The sequence below is a fragment of the Helianthus annuus genome, chromosome 5, assembly GCF_002127325.2.
Source record: "Helianthus annuus cultivar XRQ/B chromosome 5, HanXRQr2.0-SUNRISE, whole genome shotgun sequence".
NCBI classification, from domain to species: Eukaryota; Viridiplantae; Streptophyta; class Magnoliopsida; order Asterales; family Asteraceae; genus Helianthus; species Helianthus annuus.
The window spans coordinates 167,872,282-167,892,408 of NC_035437.2; the positions used below are offsets into that span (position 1 = coordinate 167,872,282).

General features: G+C 40.8%; 1 protein-coding gene across 3 annotated transcripts; it reads left to right on the plus strand.

The window, feature by feature from the left end:
* Positions 1 to 735: 735 nt before the first annotated feature.
* On the plus strand, positions 736 to 19,176 carry LOC110941647 (beta-glucosidase 18). 3 transcript variants are annotated; one of them, XM_022183313.2, is made up of 13 exons: positions 739 to 950; positions 1,031 to 1,097; positions 2,129 to 2,187; positions 2,277 to 2,352; positions 2,453 to 2,527; positions 3,525 to 3,612; positions 3,953 to 4,205; positions 4,288 to 4,403; positions 4,467 to 4,719; positions 4,836 to 4,938; positions 8,129 to 8,237; positions 8,340 to 8,362; positions 18,642 to 19,176. In XM_022183313.2, exons 1-13 carry the CDS (start codon positions 792 to 794, stop codon positions 18,830 to 18,832), a joined length of 1,572 nt encoding a protein of 523 aa, XP_022039005.1. In that variant the 5' UTR covers positions 739 to 791; the 3' UTR covers positions 18,833 to 19,176. The 3 variants fall into 3 exon arrangements, with proteins under 3 accessions (XP_035846266.1, XP_022039005.1, XP_035846267.1); XM_035990374.1 differs by lacking the exon at positions 739 to 950 and adding an exon at positions 1,778 to 1,986 and having other exon boundaries at positions 18,642 to 19,175; XM_035990373.1 differs by lacking the exons at positions 8,129 to 8,237; positions 8,340 to 8,362; positions 18,642 to 19,176 and adding an exon at positions 5,785 to 6,728 and having other exon boundaries at positions 736 to 950.
* Positions 19,177 to 20,127: the final 951 nt, after the last annotated feature.

Sequence of the window (20,127 nt, forward strand, 5' to 3'; positions counted from 1 at the left end):
AACATGATAAGGGGGTTGGTTATGGTACAAACCATATTTATCCAATAAACCCTAAGAACAGATCCTATCACTTAAAAAAGTTAAATTAGAACATACTAAAACAATACATTCATAAAAGTAGTACTTTTGAATTATATTAGCACATGAAAATTAATCAAGATAATTGATTTTAGTACATATTAGCACTTTTCTTTATCAGCACATTGAAAACAAAAAGAAGATCCAAATAAAGAATTAATTAATTGTTAGCATAATAATAAGGAATTCAAGATAATTGATATTATTTAGGTTATCATTTTACCATTTCCCTATAATTGGTTGAATGACATATGACACTTTTTAAATAGTTGTTACAGTTTGTATACGAAATATAGTTTGTATTTGATATACTCCAACAAGGAAAAACAAATTAAGATATTCAAATCCTGCGAACATTAAGGTAAATGAGTGTAGGTTTAAATCCATGCATAGTGATTTTCAAAGCAAAGTAGGTGTAGATTAGAGAGCGTGTATGTTTACGCGTAAAAAAACACTATTCTACCGGTTTGGTTATCTTTTCTTACACGGCTCACAACCTTTATCAAAATCGATCCAAACCACATTAAATGCCCTTAAATAGTATCCACATTTTATGAAAAAGTGTTTTTTTTCCTTTCCTTAAATAGTATCCACATTTTATGAACATGTGTTTTTTTTTTTTCCTTTTATGTTGACATCAGACAGATAAATAGGTTTCTTTGTTATACTGAACAACGTACACACACTCCATTCTCTCTGGTCACATTATAAAAATGATTTTTCTCTTCTTCTTTCTCGTTAATTCTGCTCCTGCACCACTTGTTGAAGCCACCAGTAATGGCAATGGAGGATCCGTATTTGAAGAGACCCGAATCAAAAGATCCGATTTTCCTTCCGGGTTTCTGTTCGGAACAGCCACTTCTGCATACCAAGTCAATCTTCCCACTTGTTGCTCAATATTATATATAGCTTTTTTTTTTATCACTTATAAACCAATGAAGGTTTACTGTAGGTTGAAGGAGCCTATCTTGAAGACGGAAAATCCTTAAGCAACTGGGATGTTTTTTGCCACTCTGTAGGTTAGTAGTATTAATATACCACAAATTAATTAATTTTTAAAGTAAATTGCCAAAAGAGTAAATTACGTTTTTGGCCCCTGTGGTTATATCACTTTTACTATATTAGCCCAAAATAAGAATTTTTAACATATCTGCCCCATGGTCTCTGTAACTAACCATTTTGGCCCCTAAGTCTAGAGATCATGGGGGCCAAAATGGTTAGTTATAGAGACCATGGGGGCCAAAATGGTTAGACTTAGGGGCTAAAATGGTTAGTTATAGAGACCATGGGGTAGATATGTTAAAAATTCTTATTTTGGGCTAATATAGTAAAAGTGATATAATCACAGAGGCCAAAAACGTAATTTACTCTTGCCAAAATCATCCTTAAGGTTTGGGCAGGTTTGTCAGTTTCATCCAAAACAAAATTTTTGTACCATGTTACCCTTCACTTTTAGTGTGTGTGTGTGTGTGTGTGTTTTTTTGTCATTTTCATCTAAACGTCTAAGTTTTTTACCAAAATCATCATGGGGTTTGGAATTTTTTTGCCTCACTCACTCAAGGACGATTTTGGCCATTTACTCTAATTTTTGGATGAAACCGGCAAACATGGCCAAACCTCAAGGACGGACGATTGTGGCCATTTACTCTAATTTTTATTTCCAGTGATGAATATTGAATTCACATTTTTACCTGACAAGTTGGTCTAGTGGTTAGTCACTTGGTTTTTCTCCTTGAGATCCCAAGTTCAACTCCCACTAGCATCACTTTGAAGGACATTGGTGGTGGCAATGAAGTTTAGAACTAGGCCTCTCTGGAGGTCGCCAGTTCGAAACCGAGCCGAACCAGGTTTTACCGCAGTGGGCCTTCGGCAGCGGGTTTTCCCGGAACTGGTGGCTTGGTGGCTCGGGTATGCATCCAACTCCAACTCTGACCGTTATGGAGGAGGGGATGCATTTGCTCGATTGAGGGCATCCCAGGATGCTTATTCGGTAATTTAGTTGGCCGTTCAAAAAAAAATATTGAATTCGCTATTATTGTTATGTTATTAGGCTGTGCAGAAAATGGAGAGAATGGAGATATTGCAGATGATCATTATCATATGTTCTTGGTGAGTTGGTTAATTACTTAGCTGTTGTTTTTATTTTTTATTAATTTTTTTCGCGGTGTTTGAAACTTTGATTTAAATATGTTATACAGAGAGACATTGAGTTGATGCACTCCCTTGGCATACAAGCATACAGATTTTCGATATCTTGGGCTAGAATTCTTCCAAGTATTCTATCCAATCTTAACATCCCTCAATTACTTCCATTATATATCCTCTCAACTCTCCGCTTACTTTTTTGTGTTTCCGATTAAAAATTATTCACCAGGAGGAAGGTTTGGTGAAGTTAACCGTGCAGGCATCATGTTCTATAACAAGATCATAGAAAATTTGATTCTCAAAGGTGCTATGATATGATAATATATATATATAGGGTAAGGATCCTGTAAAAAGTGCTCAAAGTGTAAGAAGTGTGAGAAGTGTATTATAACACTATATATAATACTATATAACACTATATAAACACCGTATAACAATATGTAACACCATATAATACCATATAACACTATGTAACATTATATATCATTATATAACAAATATAACACTATACATCTATCATAGACATGCTATCAGACAACCTATAGTGTTATATTTGTTATATAATGATATATAGTGTTACATAGTGTTATATCGTATTATATAGTGTTATATATTGTTATACGGTGTTTATATGGTGTTATATAGTATTATATATAGTGTTATAATACACTTCTCACACTTCTTACACTTTGAGCACTTTTTACAGGATCCTCTACCTATATATATATATATATATATATGTGTGTGTGTGTGTGTGTGTGCATGTGTATGTGTGTATTATCATTAAATTTGGATTAAACTGCTATTTTGGTCCATGAGGTTTGGTCACTTTTGCCACTTTAATCCAAAACTCAAACCTTTTGCATCTGGGTCCCTGTGGTTTCAGTTTTATTGCCATTTTGGTTCAAAAATGAAATCAGGTCATATTTGTCTTATAAAATCCTGCTATTTTGTCCTTTTCCTCATGGGCAAATCAGGTCATATTTGTCTTATAAAATCTGGTATTTATTTATAAAAAGAAATGACCATTTTGCCCCTGAGGAAAAGGACAAAATAGCAGGATTTTATAAGATAAATATGACCTGATTTCATTTTTGGACCAAAATGGCAATAAAACTGAAACCATATGGACTCAGATGCTAAAGGTTTGAGTTTTGGACTAAAGTGGCAAAAGTGACCAAACCACAGGGACAAAAATGGCAGTTTACTCTTAAATTTGATATTAGAAATCTTTATGAGTTCTTTATTTGATTGATTAATGACTAAAGCTTTTTTTCATGGATCTTGTTTATAATGAACAGGAATTGTACCATTTGTGACGATTCACCATGTAGACCTTCCTCAAGAACTTGAAGACAGATATGGTTCTTGGCTAAACCCTGAAATGCAGTATGTCTAAAACACCATTGTTTCATCACTTTTTTACATGTTTGAAAGCTCATTATTATGTATAGAGTAAGTTACGTATTTGGCCCCTGTGGTTATATCACTTTTACTATATTAGCCCAAAATAAGAATTTTTAACATATCTGCCCCCATGGTCTATATAACTAACCATTTTGGCCCCTAAGTCTAGAGATCATGGGGGCCAAAATGGTTAGTTATAGAGACCATGGGGGCAAATATGTTAAAAATTCTTATTTTGGGCTAATATAGTAAAAGTGATATAACCACAGGGGCCAAAAACATAATTTACTCTTATGTATAATAATATTTGTTTTACTCGCAGGGAAGAGTTTATATATTTAGCAAAAACATGTTTCAAATCTTTTGGAGACCGAGTGAAGTATTGGATCACCATAAATGAACCTAAATTAGTCGCAGAACATGCTTACCAAACGGGACTTTTTCCACCATCGCGTTGTTCAGAACCTTTTGGAAACTGTCTTGACGGGAATTCAGATGTCGAGCCTATCATCGCTATGCACAACATGTTGTTGGCCCATGGCAAGGCAGCCAAGCTATATCATGAATATTTCCAGGAAATCAACTAACTTTGAGTCAATCTTCGTGTTTTAACTAAACATTTATTTGACATTCTGACTTGTTGGTTGGTATGTGCAGCCTCAACAAGGTGGCTCAATTGGTATCACTGTTCACGGTTACATGTATGAACCACTAACGGATAGTGAACTTGATCATCAAGCTGCCAAAAGGGCAATGGCTTTTAGTTTGGGCTGGTAAGTCGTAACCTTTTTGAACCTATATCTGTCATTAATAAATAACTTGTTATCATTAAACAGGACACTTGATCCCTCCATATTTGGAGACTACCCGGAAGAACTCCAGAAATATCTTGGAACAAATTTACCAAATTTCTCCATTGATGAAAAGAATTTTATGAAGGATAGTATAGATTTTATTGGCATCAACCATTATTCAACTTCATATGCTAAGGATTGTACTAATTCTAGTTGCTCTGCGACTTGGAACCGTGCAATCAAAGCTTTTGTGGAGATAGTTGGAGAGCGTGACGGCGTGCCTATTGGTGAACTTGTAAGAAATTACAATCTTTTAAATCCAAGAATTTCTGGGGACACTAGCACAAGCAAAAATGGTGGAAAATTTTAAAATGTTTAGTTGGTATAATGATTTTTTTATTGCAAAAACAGACAGGGGTAGAAGGATCCTATGTTGTCCCTAGAGGCATGGAAGAGATTGTCAACCTTATCAAGATTCGATACAATAACAAGCCCATGTTTGTTACTGAAAATGGTAAGTGCCACCATTTTGGATTTGAAAATTTACCATTCATTCATTTTATGTTAATTAGGAAACTGATTGAATTCTATAGATATGAAGAGTACAATATATATAGTAATACAAAGGGACTAAACCATAAATAAATATTACAATAAGATACACAAGAGTGCACAAGTTATTAATATCCCTCTCAGCGAAACGGTGGTGGACCAATTCGTAGGGTCCGAAGAAGGTTGATGAAATGAGGTTTTGAAGGATCTTAAATGGAACAGATTGTTGGCCTATAAGAAGACACAAGCGTGCAAGATGGAGGTGGCATATATGAGGATGTTGAGATGGATGTGTGGACACACAAGGTTAGATAGGATAAGAAATGAGGTTTTTAGGGAAAGAGTAGAGGTGGCTAGTATATCGAGTAAGATGAAGAAGAGGAGATTGAGATGGTTTGGGCATGTGAAGAGGAGGTTGACAATGGCGCCCGTTAGAGCAGTGGAAACCCTTGTTGTAGAGGGGTAGAGGAAGACCTAAATTAACTTGGGATGGGCGAATTAGGCAAGATTTGTTAGATTTGCACCTTTCTGAGGACATGACTCAGGATAGGAGTTCGTGGAGACTTAGGATTAAGGTTAAAGACCTTTAAGGAAGAGTACAAATGGGTCTTAGCTTTGTCTTAGGGGTTTAGATTTTCCTAAACTTTAGGTGGCCATTCCATGCGATTTACTCGTGGTATCAATATATATGTTTTTGATGTTATATCTGTTTATATTTTGTTATGTATTATGATTTATATCTATTTCTGTTTTACTATGCTACTGTGTCACCACCTCTTATGTTTATGTGCCATTGTTATATTTCTAGTTCGGTTTGTTTGCATGTTGTCTATTTTCGAGCTGGGGGTCTCTCTGGAAGCAGCCTCTCTATCCACAATGATAGGGGTAAGGTTTGCCTACATCTCACCCTCCCCGGATCCTACGAATCGCTTTTGCTATTGGTGGGATTTACTGGATACGGTTGTTGTTGTTGTTGTTGTTGTTGTTGTTGTTGTTGTTGTTGTTAGTAGATATGTCAGCCACTTGAAGCTTGGTTGGAACAAATTTGTAACTAACTTTCTCGAAGCGACTAGTTCCCGTAAAAAGTGGTAACCAGGATCAATATCTTTGGCACATTATGAGAAACAGGATTTTGAGTAAGAAACAGAGCACTTTGATTGTCACATAATTTGGTTTGGTGATCTGCATGAAGAGAGTGAAGTTCCTGAAGAAGATGTGTTATCTAGACAATATCTGCAACAGTGTTGGCCATGGCCCTATATCCAGATTCACAACTTGATCGAGCAACAGTTGGTTGCTTTTTAGCACTCCACGAGATTAAATTGCCGCCTAAAAGTATAGAATATCTTGAGCGAGGAGTCTCAAAACATCTACCCCAATCAGCATCAGAGTATCCAAGCAGAGATGTGTGGGTGGGACGACGGTAATGAAGACCAAATGCAAGGGTGCTTATAAGATAGCGAAGAATTCTTTTAACCTCCTGATAGCGAGCAATGGTTGGAGCATGAAAAAATTGACTAACTTGGTTTACATCATATGAAATGTCAGGTTGGGTGATCTTTGAGTACCGGAGGGCTCTCACAGTAAATTGATAACGATAGCATCCGAAAATAAGTCACATGTTGACACAAAAGAGACATCCGTGCTTAAAGGTGTTGGAGTAGGTTTGGCATCCGACATCTTTGCATGTGTTAGAATATCCAAAGTATATTTAGACTGATTTTAAAATATTCCATTTGTAGTGTAGGTAACCTCCAGTCCAAAAAAGCAGTTGAGTTCTCCTAGATCTTTGATGGCAAATTATGAAGACAGTTAATGAACGAGGTAAGGGCACGAGGTTGATTACCGGTAAGGATGTGGTCATCAACATAGACAAGTAGATACATGAAACAAGAATCTTTCTTAAGGATGAACAATCGACTACAAAGAAAACCGTATGCGGTTAAGAAGGTGCTCAGACGTTGAAACCGTGCCCTTGGGGCTTATTTTAAACCATAGATTGCCTTTTTTAATTTGTATACATGATTAGGGAATTGAGGATTGAGAAAGCCCGGAGGTTGCTCCATAAACACACATTCGGTAAGATTGCCAGGTAAAAAGGCATTGCTAACATATAATTAATGTAATTTCCATTGGTTTATAACCGCCAATGCTAAGACAGTGCAAACTGTGGCAGCCTTGACAACAGGACTGAAAGTATGTGAGAAATCAAGACGGGGAATTTGGCTATAACCTTGAGCCACAAGATGTGCTTTGTGACGTTCAAATGAGCCATCAGAATGAAACTTGGTTCGAAAGAGCCATTTAAATCCAACAACATCGGAGGTTGTCGAACGGGGTACAAGAGTCCAAGTTTGATTATGATGAAGAGCATCAAGTTCATGTTTCATCGCTGGAACCCATTTTTCATCTTTGGATGTGTTTTTATATGTTTAAGGATCCGAAGAGGCAAATAAGGCACGATGAAGAGGAATGGTTTCGGTGTGAGCCCGATAGCGAGGTTTAAAAATCCATCTTTGGCCCAAGTTATCATAGGGTGAGAGGAGGAGGTGGGGGTGGTAGCGGTGTAATAGGGCTTGTAGGAGCTGTTGTGGAATGAGCGGAGGGGAAGGCTGGAGGTGTGTTTACGGGTGTAGGGAGAGGCGATGAGATGGGTGAAGTGAGGTATCAGATGTGGCAGGGGAGGGCGGAGGATTAGGAGGGGTTATGGGAACAATGTGAGTAGGAGGAGGTCGCTAAAAAGGAATATCAGGAGGGGTTACGAGTCAATAAGTCTGCGAAGGAGGGAGCAGGACGGGTGGATCGAATGGTGGTGGAGAATGTTTCAAAGGTAAGTCTGAGACCGCAAAGAAACCAGTGGAGTTGGTCCGTGTGGTCGACATGGTGCCCAATGGCATGCAATTGATCACACATAGCCTTGAAAGAACGCTCAAACTCAGAGACAGATTTGTCTCCCTTCTGAGTGAGGCACAGATTGTCACGTAGGTTCTAAATGCGGTCGACAGAGGCATTGCATAACTCTGCTTCAAGAGCAGTCCAAATATCGCAGGCCATAGTTAACCCAACAAATACAGCAAGGGCTTCTTCACTTAGGAAATTGAATGAATTCTATAGAGTCAGTACACAAGAATATACATATACTTGTTTTGCAGGGTATTCTTCACTGGACTTGCAGGAGCAACGAGTTAATGAGCTAACTGATGACGTCAAGCGTATTGAATATCATTCCAAATACCTTGCTTATTTAGCCAAGTCTATAAGGTTGGCTCTGAAATCTGATTTATATTATATTTTTTTTAATCTAAAAGTCGCGTGTTTGACTTGAAAAGTGGCATTGATTTGAAGAAATGTTTGAAATTGCAGAGAGGGAGCAGATGTACGTGGATATTTCGTGACGACGGGGGTAGCCCAAGGATAAATAAAATTATTAATATGCAAAGAGCTTAAAAGGTTGAAAGGTTCATCGGATGAAAAGCTGTAAAATGAGGGAATCGAGAAACAGTAACTAGTCATGTCTAGAGCCTCGTCCCACCAACTCACGCTCACCAACTCACAAAGTCAGAGCAGGTCTGCACAAACACACTCTATTAACCAGGGGTCCAAAGCCTTCAACCCCAAAAGGGGAAACCCTCCATAAGCAAACAGGTCTCGCTAGTATAGTCCATGCCATTTCGGGAGGTGTCTTCCACTATAAGAAGACAGCTCATAAACACTTCAAAGACATTCCGAAAAGCACAGAGATTCCTTAATCTCTAGTCATTCTAAGAGTTCTTTGTCACTTCCAAATAACTCTTCATCAGATTCATCTCATTCATTCTATTTGCTTTCTTTTCTGGATCCGAGCCGGCCTTGGAGAAAGAACTTCTAAGCAAATAATTCAAACATACTAGCGAACCTCCTTCCACGTTTTGCAAACGTGGAGGGACCCCGCGACCTGCGTTAGGCAAAACTGAACCCTTCAGCCCTTTTGCCTGACCAGCCCAGCTACCATCCTTGGTCCCGTGTTTGTTGCATCAACAAGTTGGCGCCCACCGTGGGGCTACGCCGCTGTTTCTCCTCAAAAGAGACCTGGTACGTGTAGCTCCTCGCATTCAAAACCACCATGTCAGAAAGTGGATCTCCGGGAGAGGTAAACCAGATCCCTAACACCTCTACCCCGGGAAGTGGTCAAGCTCACACAACGATAACAACACCTTTTTCAACTCCGAGGAGTACACCCGAGTTTCTTACCTTTAACACACCAACCCCATCCAAATCTGGAGCTCCGTCTCCCAACGTCGGTGTGTCTGACACTCCGACACGCGTTGAACTTACCCCCGAGGGGGTCGCTCATAACTTCCTTGAGCTGAGATCACTTCTTAACCAACATGTGAACAGAGAAAGGGAAAAAGGTGTAAGGATTCGTCTGGATTACGACGAACCTGAGCCAACGTTATCCCCTGGGCCACCTCTACCTCCCTTCGTTACAAGAGGTGAGGCCGGTCCTAGCAACCCTTCAAACCTTCACCCTTATCTGTCCACTATGACAAATCCCACTGTTCATCCTATTCTCTCTTCCCAACCAACTGTTAGTAGCACTCCTCTGGGACACGAGTTAACACTCGACCAACTCCTACAATCCCCGGTGACCAGTTGTCCCACTTCTCTAACTACCACATGGGAGCAAGCCCTGTCCGTGCTCCCTTTAGCACGAAGTGCTGTTGCCAGCACCCCTCTTAGGGTAAGTTGCTCGGTTGGTCCTGGAAGCCTTCAGGGTTTCAATTTCGTACCCAACATGATGTCTCAGATGATGGCCAACTTCCCCTGGCAACACTTCATCAATCAAGTGCTGGCCACCCAGGGAAACCACGGCAATAATAACAACGGGGGTACGAGGCCTGAAGAGGACTTGGCTAAACCTTACAAGCCAAGTAACCTTTCATGCTTTTCAAGACAGATAGCTGATTATGACTTTCAGTCAAAGATCAAAATGCCTGCCCACATCAAAACGTATGATGGGACCGAAGACCCCGAAGATCATCTTCAGATCTTCACTGGTGCTGCTCGAATAGAAAAATGGTCGAACGCTGAATGTTGCCTAATGTTCATGCAGACCCTCATTGGGTCCGCTAGAATCTGGTTCAACGACCTACCTGCTCAAAGCATTCGAAGCTTTGATGATCTCAGCAGAGGCTTCCTGGCAAACTTCTCCCAACAAAGGAGATACGTTAAAGACGCGACAGTAATCTTCCAGATAAAACAACGCGATGACGAAAGCCTACGAGCATTCATTGAACGATATAAGAAAGAAGGGCTAACCTACGTGGGGGCCGATGAGAAAATGAGGGTGGCTGGTTTTATGAACGCCATAACCTCTAAGTATCTCACACGAGATTTCAACAAATCTCTACCCAAAACCTTGGAAGAAGCCCTTGAAAGAGCCGAGGCTCATATTCGAGGAGAGGAAGCTGTTGATATCAAAGAACAAAGAAAAAGGGGTTCTGGTTGGCGAAGTAGCAGCCCAGCCAGAAAGAGAGGCAACTTTAACTCTTACGACAGACGCTCAAAGGGTTCAGACCCTCGAAGGGTTGAAGGGCGAAACCCTTCAAGCAGAGATAAAGGAATAAGTTTCACTCCTCTCACCAAAACCCCTCAAGAAATCCTGGCAACGGAAGAGGTCAAGCAAAACTTCAGACCTCCCAGGCCTCTTCCCAAAAGTCGGAAAAACGAGAACTCCACTCAGTTCTGTGAATTCCATGAAGAAAAGGGACATCACACCAACGATTGCTTCCAGCTGAAAAAGAGAATTGAAGAGGCTGTCAAGTCCGGAGAACTTGCCCACTTGGTCAAGGGAGTTCGAGACAAGATGGATGAAAGCAAAGGGAAGGAAGTAAACATGGTACATTCTGACGAAAAGGTCCCTTACAAGAAGCGACGGTTGGAGGATTGGGAGCTTCAGTGTGTCTGCTTCCCCCCAACAAGGAAGGACCCACTCCCTGGTCCCCTTGTGGTTGAAGCCATCGTGGGTACCTTACAAACATACAAAGCATACATAGACACGGGGGCAGCCACTGAAATCATGTTCGAGAAGTTTTTCAACCAATTAAGTGACGAGGAGCGTTCAAGGCTCCAACCCTCCGGGACCTCCATAAAAGGTATCGCTGATATAACCTTGAAGCCTTTGGGGCAAATAACTCTTAACGTCTGTTTCAAAGAAGGTTTAAAGGAAAGGACTCGAGCACTAACCTTCGTGGTTATCAACATCCCTTCCAACTACGACGTAATCATAGGGAGGCCCGGACAATGTGTATTTTACATGGCTGTATCTGTTGGCCATGGCACTGTCAAGTTTCCCACTGAAAGAGGGATTGCAACCCTTCAACCCTCTCAGGAAGCTTACCTGATCGAAGGAGAAAGTTCTAATGACGAGAAAGACAAGCAGGGGTTAGTCATCAACCCTAAGTACCCCGAACAGCGGATAAGGGTCAACCCCAACCTCTCTCAAGAGACTCTTTCATACCTTGAAAAGCTGCTAAAACATCACAGCGATGTGTTCGCCTGGTCTCCCGAAGACATGACCGGGATCCCTCGAAACATTGCTGAACATGAGCTAAGAATACCACCGAATGTCAAGCCAGTGGTTCAAAAGAAAAGAAGTTTGGCACCCGAAAGAAGCCTGGCAGCTTGCCAAGAGGTTGAAAAGCTTGTATCAGCTGGCATTCTCCGAGAAGTTAAGTACCAGTCATGGATTGCTAATCCTGTCATGGTCCGGAAACCTGATAACTCTTGGAGAATGTGTATAGATTTCAAGGATCTTAACAAGGCTTGTCCTAAAGATTGCTACCCACTCCCAGAAATTGATCTTAAGGTTGATTCCCTCACGGGATACCCGTTCAAATGCTTTCTTGATGCATACAAAGGCTATCATCAGATCCTCATGAAAAAAGAGGATGAAGAGAAGACGGCTTTCCACACAGACAAGGGCATTTTCTGTTACCAAAAGATGCCTTTTGGCCTCAAGAACGCGGGAGCCACTTACCAACGACTCGTCGATAAAGCCTTTGAAAACCAAATTGGTAGAAACATGGAAGCATATATCGATGACCTGGTGATCAAAAGCAAAACGGAATACCAGATGCTTGATGACATCCAAGAAACCTTCAAGAATCTTAGAAAAATCAACATGAAGCTTAACCCGGAAAAATGCTCGTTTGGATTTGATGAAGGAAAATTCCTGGGTCATATTGTTGGAAAGCAAAGCATCAAGGCCAACCCCAACAAAGTAAAAGCTGTTCTCGAAGCTAAACCACCAAGAACCAAGAAGGAGGTTGAAAGCTTGAATGGGAAGCTTGCAGCCTTGAAGCGTTTTACCTCAAAACTGGCCGAAAGGTCTCTACCATTCTACAAAACGCTCAAGAATTGTTCATATAAGAAAGATTTCAGATGGACCGATGAGGCTGAGGAAGCTTTCAATCAAATGAAGCAGCACCTTGCTTCACTACCGGATATTGCAGCACCAGAAACTGGGGAGCTCATATCGGTGTACCTCTCAGTCGCCGACGAAGCCATCAGTGCAGTTCTCACCATTGAAAGAGACAAGGCTCAGGTACCCGTCTATTTTTTCAGCAAAACTTTAAAACTTGCTGAAACCAAATATCCTCCCCTTGAAAAACTAGCCCTAGCCTTGGTCCAAACAGCCAGAAGGCTTAGAAGATACTTCCAAGCACATCCTATACAAGTGGTCACTGACCAACCTGTCAAGAACGTGCTTGAAAAGCCTGAAAACTCAGGTAGATTGGCAAAATGGGCAGTGGAACTAGGTGAACATAACATCACCTACGTCCCACGAAAAGCAATCAAAGCTCAGGTTTTGGCTGACTTCCTAGTAGAAGTCCCAAGCCAAAAGACTGAAGAAGTAAACACCACAACCACTGAACCCTCCAACCCTGAAGCCTGGAAACTATTCACCGACGGGGCTTCAAGCGTTGAAGGGTCAGGAGCTGGTGTGATCCTAATCAACCCTGAGGGGCTAGAATTCACATATGCTCTTCGTTTCAACTTTCAGACCACCAATAACGAGGCTGAATACGAAGCACTGATCGCTGGTCTCCGGCTAGCCAAAGAAATGAAAGTCAAAAAGCTTGAAGTGTTCACTGATTCACTACTAGTATCAAGCCAAGTCAATGACAGCTATGTCGCCAAGGAGCCCAACATGAGAAGGTACAAAGAAAAATCGAAGGAATTAATGAACACCTTCCAGGCATGCAACATCAAACAGATTCCAAGATCCCAAAACAAAAAGGCTGATGCCTTAAGAAAATTAGCGTCCCTCACGTTCGCCCACCTCACAAAAAAGGTGTTGGTTGAAGTGTTGAAGGCTCGTTCAATTGACGAATTGGAAGTACAAGATGTGGTCACCGAGGAAGATCCAAATTGGATGACTCCCATAAAGAAATTCCTTCAAAACAACGAACTACCCAACGATCAAATAGAAGCTGAAAGGGTAAAGATCAAAGCAAGACAGTATGTGTTGCAAGGAGAAATCCTCTATAAAAAAGGATACCTTGCACCATTGCTAAGGTGTGTGGGCCCTGAACAAAGCAAGTATTTGGTTAAAGAAGTGCATGAAGGAATATGTGGAGCTCATTTAGGAGCTAGGTCGGTGGTTGCAAAACTCATGAACTTGGGATATTTCTGGCCTTCAATGCATCGTGACACCGTCGAGCAATTGAAGAAATGTGATGCCTGTCAAATCCACTCCCCAGTACCAAAAAGTCCCAAACATGACTTGGTCCCCATAACCTCAGCATGGCCATTCCATAAATGGGGAATGGACATTGTTGGACCATTCCCTCCAAGCAAAGGGGGAGTAAAATTCCTGTTGGTAGCAATTGATTACTTCAGCAAATGGCCAGAGGTCAAACCCCTTGCCAAGATCACAGGAAAGCAAATCATAGACTTTGTATGGGAGAATATCATATGCCGCTATGGGCTGCCAGGGGTAATCGTCACCGATAATGGGAAACAATTCGCTGAGAAACCCTTCAGCCTTTGGTGCAAGGAGTACAGGATCAACCAAATCTTCAGCTCAGTGGCTTACCCGCAGTCAAACGGTCAGGTTGAAAGGACCAACAGAAGCATAGTGGAAGGCATCAAAACAAGATTGGGGAGATATGAAAGTAATTGGCTGGAATAATTGCCTAGCGTTTTATGGGCAATCAGAACAACAGAAAAAGCAAGTCACAAAAAGACACCTTACAGCTTGGTATTCGGATCCGAAGCCGTAATCCCCGCTGAAATAGGAGTTGTAACCCAACGAATTGTCAACATGGATCCCGAGGTAAACACACAAGAGACCATGTTGAACTTACAACTCCTAGAGGAGGCCCGGGATCAAGCAGCAATACAAGAAGCCAAATACAAGCAAAGGATGGAAAGCTACTACAACAAGAAGGTCAAGAACGAACGATTCAGGCCAGGGGATCTAGTCCTCAGAAACAACGAAGCAAGCAAAAAAGAAAATCAAGGGAAACTAGGCCCAAAATGGGAAGGACCATACACCATCCTCGAAGCACACAAAGGAGGGTCCTACAAGCTGGGAGATCTAGAGGGCAAAAGGCTCCCAAGGCACTGGAACGGAAAAACTTTAAGAAAATTCTATGTTTAGAAAGTTTGGTTTGTAGCAAAACAAAAACCTTTTGTAAAAGCAAATGTTGCTTGAATGAATGAAGTTACCTTATCAAACTTGTCTTTCTATCCTAATATCAGGTTGAGAACCTAGCAAAAAACTCCATGGCAAGGGCCATGTAAGGGGATGAGCTCCCAGGCCATATCGCTCAATAGGTTCAAGGGTTGAATGGACCTATATAAGGGGTGAGTTCCTAGATCAATACAACTCCATGAGACTTATCAAAGAAAAACAACAATGTCTCATAGACAGGTTTGAACAGCCTACACCAATCGTTCCTTAAGTCTAAAAAATGTACTCAATAAATAGACTTACGACATCAAACAAACTACAACGAAATAAAAGAAAAGGATAGATACTACGTCTTGATGATAAACACTAAGGCAAAGTGACTGCAGCACTGAACCCTTTAAAGTATAAAAAACATAAAGACAAAGTAAACAAAGACAAGGCAAGAAAATAAAAACAAACAAGCCTATCAACCAAACATACAAACCAAACCAGAAGCTACCCAAAGTTCAACCAACAGGTACTGAGCTTGAAAGGTTAAAGGCTTCAACCCATCAGCAACTATACAAAAAGCTTAAAGGGTTGAAACCCCACAAAACAAACCAAGCAAATGGAACAAACAAAAACACCAACGACAACCATCATGTCATAGTTAGAAAGGCCATAAAAGACCTTCATAAGATAGTCAAAGCAAGCCCTAGTGACTTGCAAATAAAACTAGTGTTCAACGGCCATATAGGCCTAACCAACCATAGGAACCTTAAGGGTTCCCAAAACCTAAACATTGTTTAAAACATTACAAAACATTAAAGTGTTTGCTAAGAAAGCTACGAATAAATGTCAGTTATCAGAGGGCCTAGAACCTTCACCCTTAGACTTTTTGGCTTTCTTAGTCTTCTTCACCTTGCCACCTTCTTCACCACCAACCGCAGAGGTTTCCAAACCAGCATCCTTCGAAGTTTCAGGCAGACTCGAAAGGGTATCATCACTGTCCCCAGAGTAAGACCTCTTCCTCGACTAAGAACCCAAAACCTCAGCACAAACCTTCTCATTCAACCCCTCAGGCTTCAATCCCTGTAAAACAGACAAAGGCTTACCAAAGCAAGAGGATACCTCATGAATGAAAGGGTAGGTTAGCCTCTCCATCTGCTCAACAGAAGCCTTAAAGATATCAGAAGCCTCGGGGCGAAACATGGGGGACTTCTCCAAAGGTTGTCCAGATTCATGAAGTTTATAGCCAGCAGCAAGGCCTTGATGCTTCCCCAGGTTCAGCAGCTTTGTGTAAACATCACCAAGGGCAGAGTTAAATTCCTTGGAATGCAAAAGGTAAGTGACCACCTGCTGGAAACCATGCTCGATCAACCATTGATTGTCCGCAGTCACCTGACCAACTGAAGCTTTCAACCCTTCCTTTTCTTCACGAAAAGCCTGCTGCTGGACAGACAAGGCCTCTCGATCAGCCTTCAACTTCAACAAATTTGCTTCAAAGCTCTTCCTCAGGTCACCCATCTCAATGGCATGCATCTTCTTCAGATCATCAACCTCTTTCTTCCACGCCGCCTCCTTCTCTGCAAACCCAGCCACTTCCTTCTTCATCGATGCTAGGGAGGATTTCATTTTGTCCTTCTTCTTAGAGAAATCCTCATACTCCCGCATCCTTTGGCGAAAGCGTGTAATCCCTTGGGGAAGCATGGCAGCAAGGTTGCAAGTAGTTAAAACCATGCGAGATAACATAAAGTCATCGTCCATCTCAGCAATGGTTTCACGAACAGAGGGAGGAGCAAGATGACTAAGAGCATCCTCACAAACGGCAGCATCCTTGAAGGTATCATCATTCTTCACTTGCCAAGCAGGCACATAAACACCTTCAGGGTCCAACCCTCCAGCGTCCCTGCTTGATGATTCTTGAACAGGAGTAACCTTCTTACCTCGAACCTTCTTGCCATGAACAACCAACTCCTTATCTTGTTCAACACCCGCTTCAACCTGATCCTCCGAAACCTCAATATCATCAGTCAAATCCACTGGCTCAGTGGAAGTGGATTGAGGCCCAGCTTTCAGCAAACATCGAGAGGATCGGCGACTTGAAGACTTAGGGGCAGCAGACTTGGTAAAACCCTTAACATTGGCAACATTAGCATAACCCGTGCCCTCAAACCTTTGCTCGGAAGTTCTCACCACAACATTCTCACCCGGAACAGTCGGGGCATCCTCAAAAACAACATCCGACGTGTCGTCACTTTTGATAAAATCCAAAGCAGACATAACTGGCAAAAAACAAATAAAGGAAAATAAGTCACAAACAAAGTAAAGTAAAAAGGCATAAAAGGGGAAAATGCATACCAAGGCCATTTCTCATTAACACCGGATCCCGATCGGCTTTTGCCCAAATATTACTAACCCCTAAAAGCACTAACAAATGTTCGGGAAAGGGACGAACCCTCGAAGGGCACCCCCGAATGGCTGAAAGAAAGGCATCGTTCAATTCAGACTCAGAAGGCTCCGGATCATTGAGAACAGCATCCGGACGCCTCCATACCATTTTGAAAGGAATGATAGAATCAGAAACCCAGAAAAACTGATCCTTCCAGGATCCAAGGGTTGTAACCATTTATGAAACGAGACAAGTATCAACCTTTGTCGCTTCAAAAGTAAACCAATCGCCATTTTTGGCTAAACGAAAAAACCTCCGGAAAAGCAACAGAGAGGGATCATAGCCAAGAGCACGACAGAGCACTTCAAAGTGCAAAACCCTAGCCATTCCTTTTGGATGAACTTGCCCAAAAGACACTCGGTAATACTCAAGCAAGTTTAGAACAAAAAACGAAAAAGGATAACGAAGATTGGACCATTGAAAATGGCGACAATACAAAGCAATCGAACCAGGAATCGGTTTGTCAATAGAAACATCGCAAGAAGGGGCGGTTGGATTAAACTTTTTATCAATACCATATTCAAGGCAAAACAGGTCTACTTCCTCTTGTGTCATCCGAGAGAATGACCTCGCTAAATCCTTAAGGGCACCCATGATAGAACAAAGTAAAAGTGAAAATGGAGAAGAGAAACTAACCTGAGGAAGGAAAACTGTGAATGATTGAAAGAAAAATGAAGAAATTTTGCAACCGTTAAAATAAATATGAGAGTAAAGTAGGGGTATTAAAGGTAAATAAATAATCCCTGCCAATCCGCCGCCTGACACATGTCAAATCAACTGTCAAATCGATTAAAATTCAAAATTCAAAAAAGTAAATGCTTCAAACCCTTCAAGCCTCCAAACAACGAACCCTTAAAGCCTTTAAAAGACATGCATAAAAGTCAGAAGTCTTTGAGCATGATACCCCAAAAACCTCTGACTTGGGGGGCTGACGACGGGGGTAGCCCAAGGATAAATAAAATTATTAATATGCAAAGAGCTTAAAAGGTTGAAAGGTTCATCGGATGAAAAGCTGTAAAATGAGGGAATCGAGAAACAGTAACTAGTCATGTCTAGAGCCTCGTCCCACCAACTCACGCTCACCAACTCACAAAGTCAGAGCAGGTCTGCACAAACACACTCTATTAACCAGGGGTCCAAAGCCTTCAACCCCAAAAGGGGAAACCCTCCATAAGCAAACAGGTCTCGCTAGTATAGTCCATGCCATTTCGGGAGGTGTCTTCCACTATAAGAAGACAGCTCATAAACACTTCAAAGACATTCCGAAAAGCACAGAGATTCCTTAATCTCTAGTCATTCTAAGAGTTCTTTGTCACTTCCAAATAACTCTTCATCAGATTCATCTCATTCATTCTATTTGCTTTCTTTTCTGGATCCGAGCCGGCCTTGGAGAAAGAACTTCTAAGCAAATAATTCAAACATACTAGCGAACCTCCTTCCACGTTTTGCAAACGTGGAGGGACCCCGCGACCTGCGTTAGGCAAAACTGAACCCTTCAGCCCTTTTGCCTGACCAGCCCAGCTACCATCCTTGGTCCCGTGTTTGTTGCATCAACATTTCGCATGGTCATTTCTGGATAGTTACGAATGGTTGAAAGGCTACAAGGTGAGGTTCGGATTACACTATGTGGATAGACAAACGCTCATTCGGACACCAAAGCTTTCGGCAAGATGGTATAAGAATTTTCTGATCAACAACACTCATCTTGCCCATAAGAAAACATCAACATTATATACAGTTTCATAAGAATGTTATATATATATATATATAGAGAGAGAGAGAGAGAGAGAGCAGATGCATATAAGAAACATATTCATTTTCCAATAATGTAATATTGGTCTATATTTCTCTTTGGCTTACTATGAAAGTATAATCCTTTAATAAGTTTATTATCATATATGAAAAAGGTGGGACCACCACTAGTTATTTTTGAAGTTGAGATCGTTGCCGACCAACGACTAATAGTTAGGATGGTTAACAATCCATTATTCCGAAAAGAGTAAATTACGTTTTTGGCCCCTGTGGTTATATCACTTTTACAATATTAGCCCAAAATAAGAATTTTTAACATATCTGCCCTCATGGTATGGGGGCAAAATGGTTAGTTATAGAGACCATGGAGGCCAAAATGGTTAGACTTAGGGGCCAAAATGGTTAGTTACAGAGACCATGGGTGCAGATATGTTAAAAATTCTTATTTTAGGCTAATATAGTAAAAGTGATATAACCGCAGGGGCTAAAAACGTAATTTACTCTTCCGAAAAAAAAAACAGTATCATATGCGAATTGAAGATCATAAAACTATCAAATTAACTTATGGTATGAATTTTTTTAAGATAAGAGTAAATTACGTTTTTGACCCCTATGGTTATGTCATTTTTACTAAATTAGCCTAAAATAAGAATTTTTAACATATCTGCCCCCATGGTCTCTATAACTAACCATTTTGACCCCCATGGTCTCTATAACTAACCATTTTGGCCCCCATGATCTCTAGACTTATGGGAGACCATGGGGGCAGATATGTTAAAAATTCTTATTTTTGGCTAATATAGTAAAAGTGATATAACCACAGGGGCCAAAAACGTAATTTACTCTTAAGATAATTATTAAAATACATAAAAGTTATTGAGTTTTAAAAATACGGTGGAAGAGTGGAACTAAGCTCAAATAGAAAAAATGAACATTTATATATATATATTTTTGAGTTAAATGCCAATTTAGTCCCTGTGGTTTGAGTCATTTTGCCAGTTTAGTCCAAAGGTTTCATTTTTAACCTGTGGGTCCAAAAAGGTTTCATGGTTGCCATTTTAGTCCACTGGGTTAACTTCATCCGTTTTTTCTGTTAACGAGAAGGCCAATTCGGTCATTTTATATGGCTGAATTGTCCTTTTAGTTAACAGAATTACATACAAAATGACCAAATTGGCCTTCTCGTTAACAGAAAAAATGGATGAAGTTAACCCAGTGGACTGAAATTGCAACTGTGAAACCTTTTTGGACCCACAGGTTAAAAATGAAACCTTTGAACTAAAGTGGCA

What these genes read in the sequence shown, in the direction of transcription:
- LOC110941647 (XM_022183313.2), top strand. Translation starts at nt 792, where the DNA reads ATGATTTTTCTCTTCTTCTTTCTCGTTAATTCTGCTCCTGCACCACTT. An exon ending in TGTTTTTTGCCACTCTGTAG is followed by an intron (nt 1,098 to 2,128) that starts GTTAGTAGTATT and finishes TTATGTTATTAG; the next exon opens with GCTGTGCAGAAAATGGAGAG. An exon ending in TATATCATGAATATTTCCAG is followed by an intron (nt 4,206 to 4,287) that starts GAAATCAACTAA and finishes TGGTATGTGCAG; the next exon opens with CCTCAACAAGGTGGCTCAAT.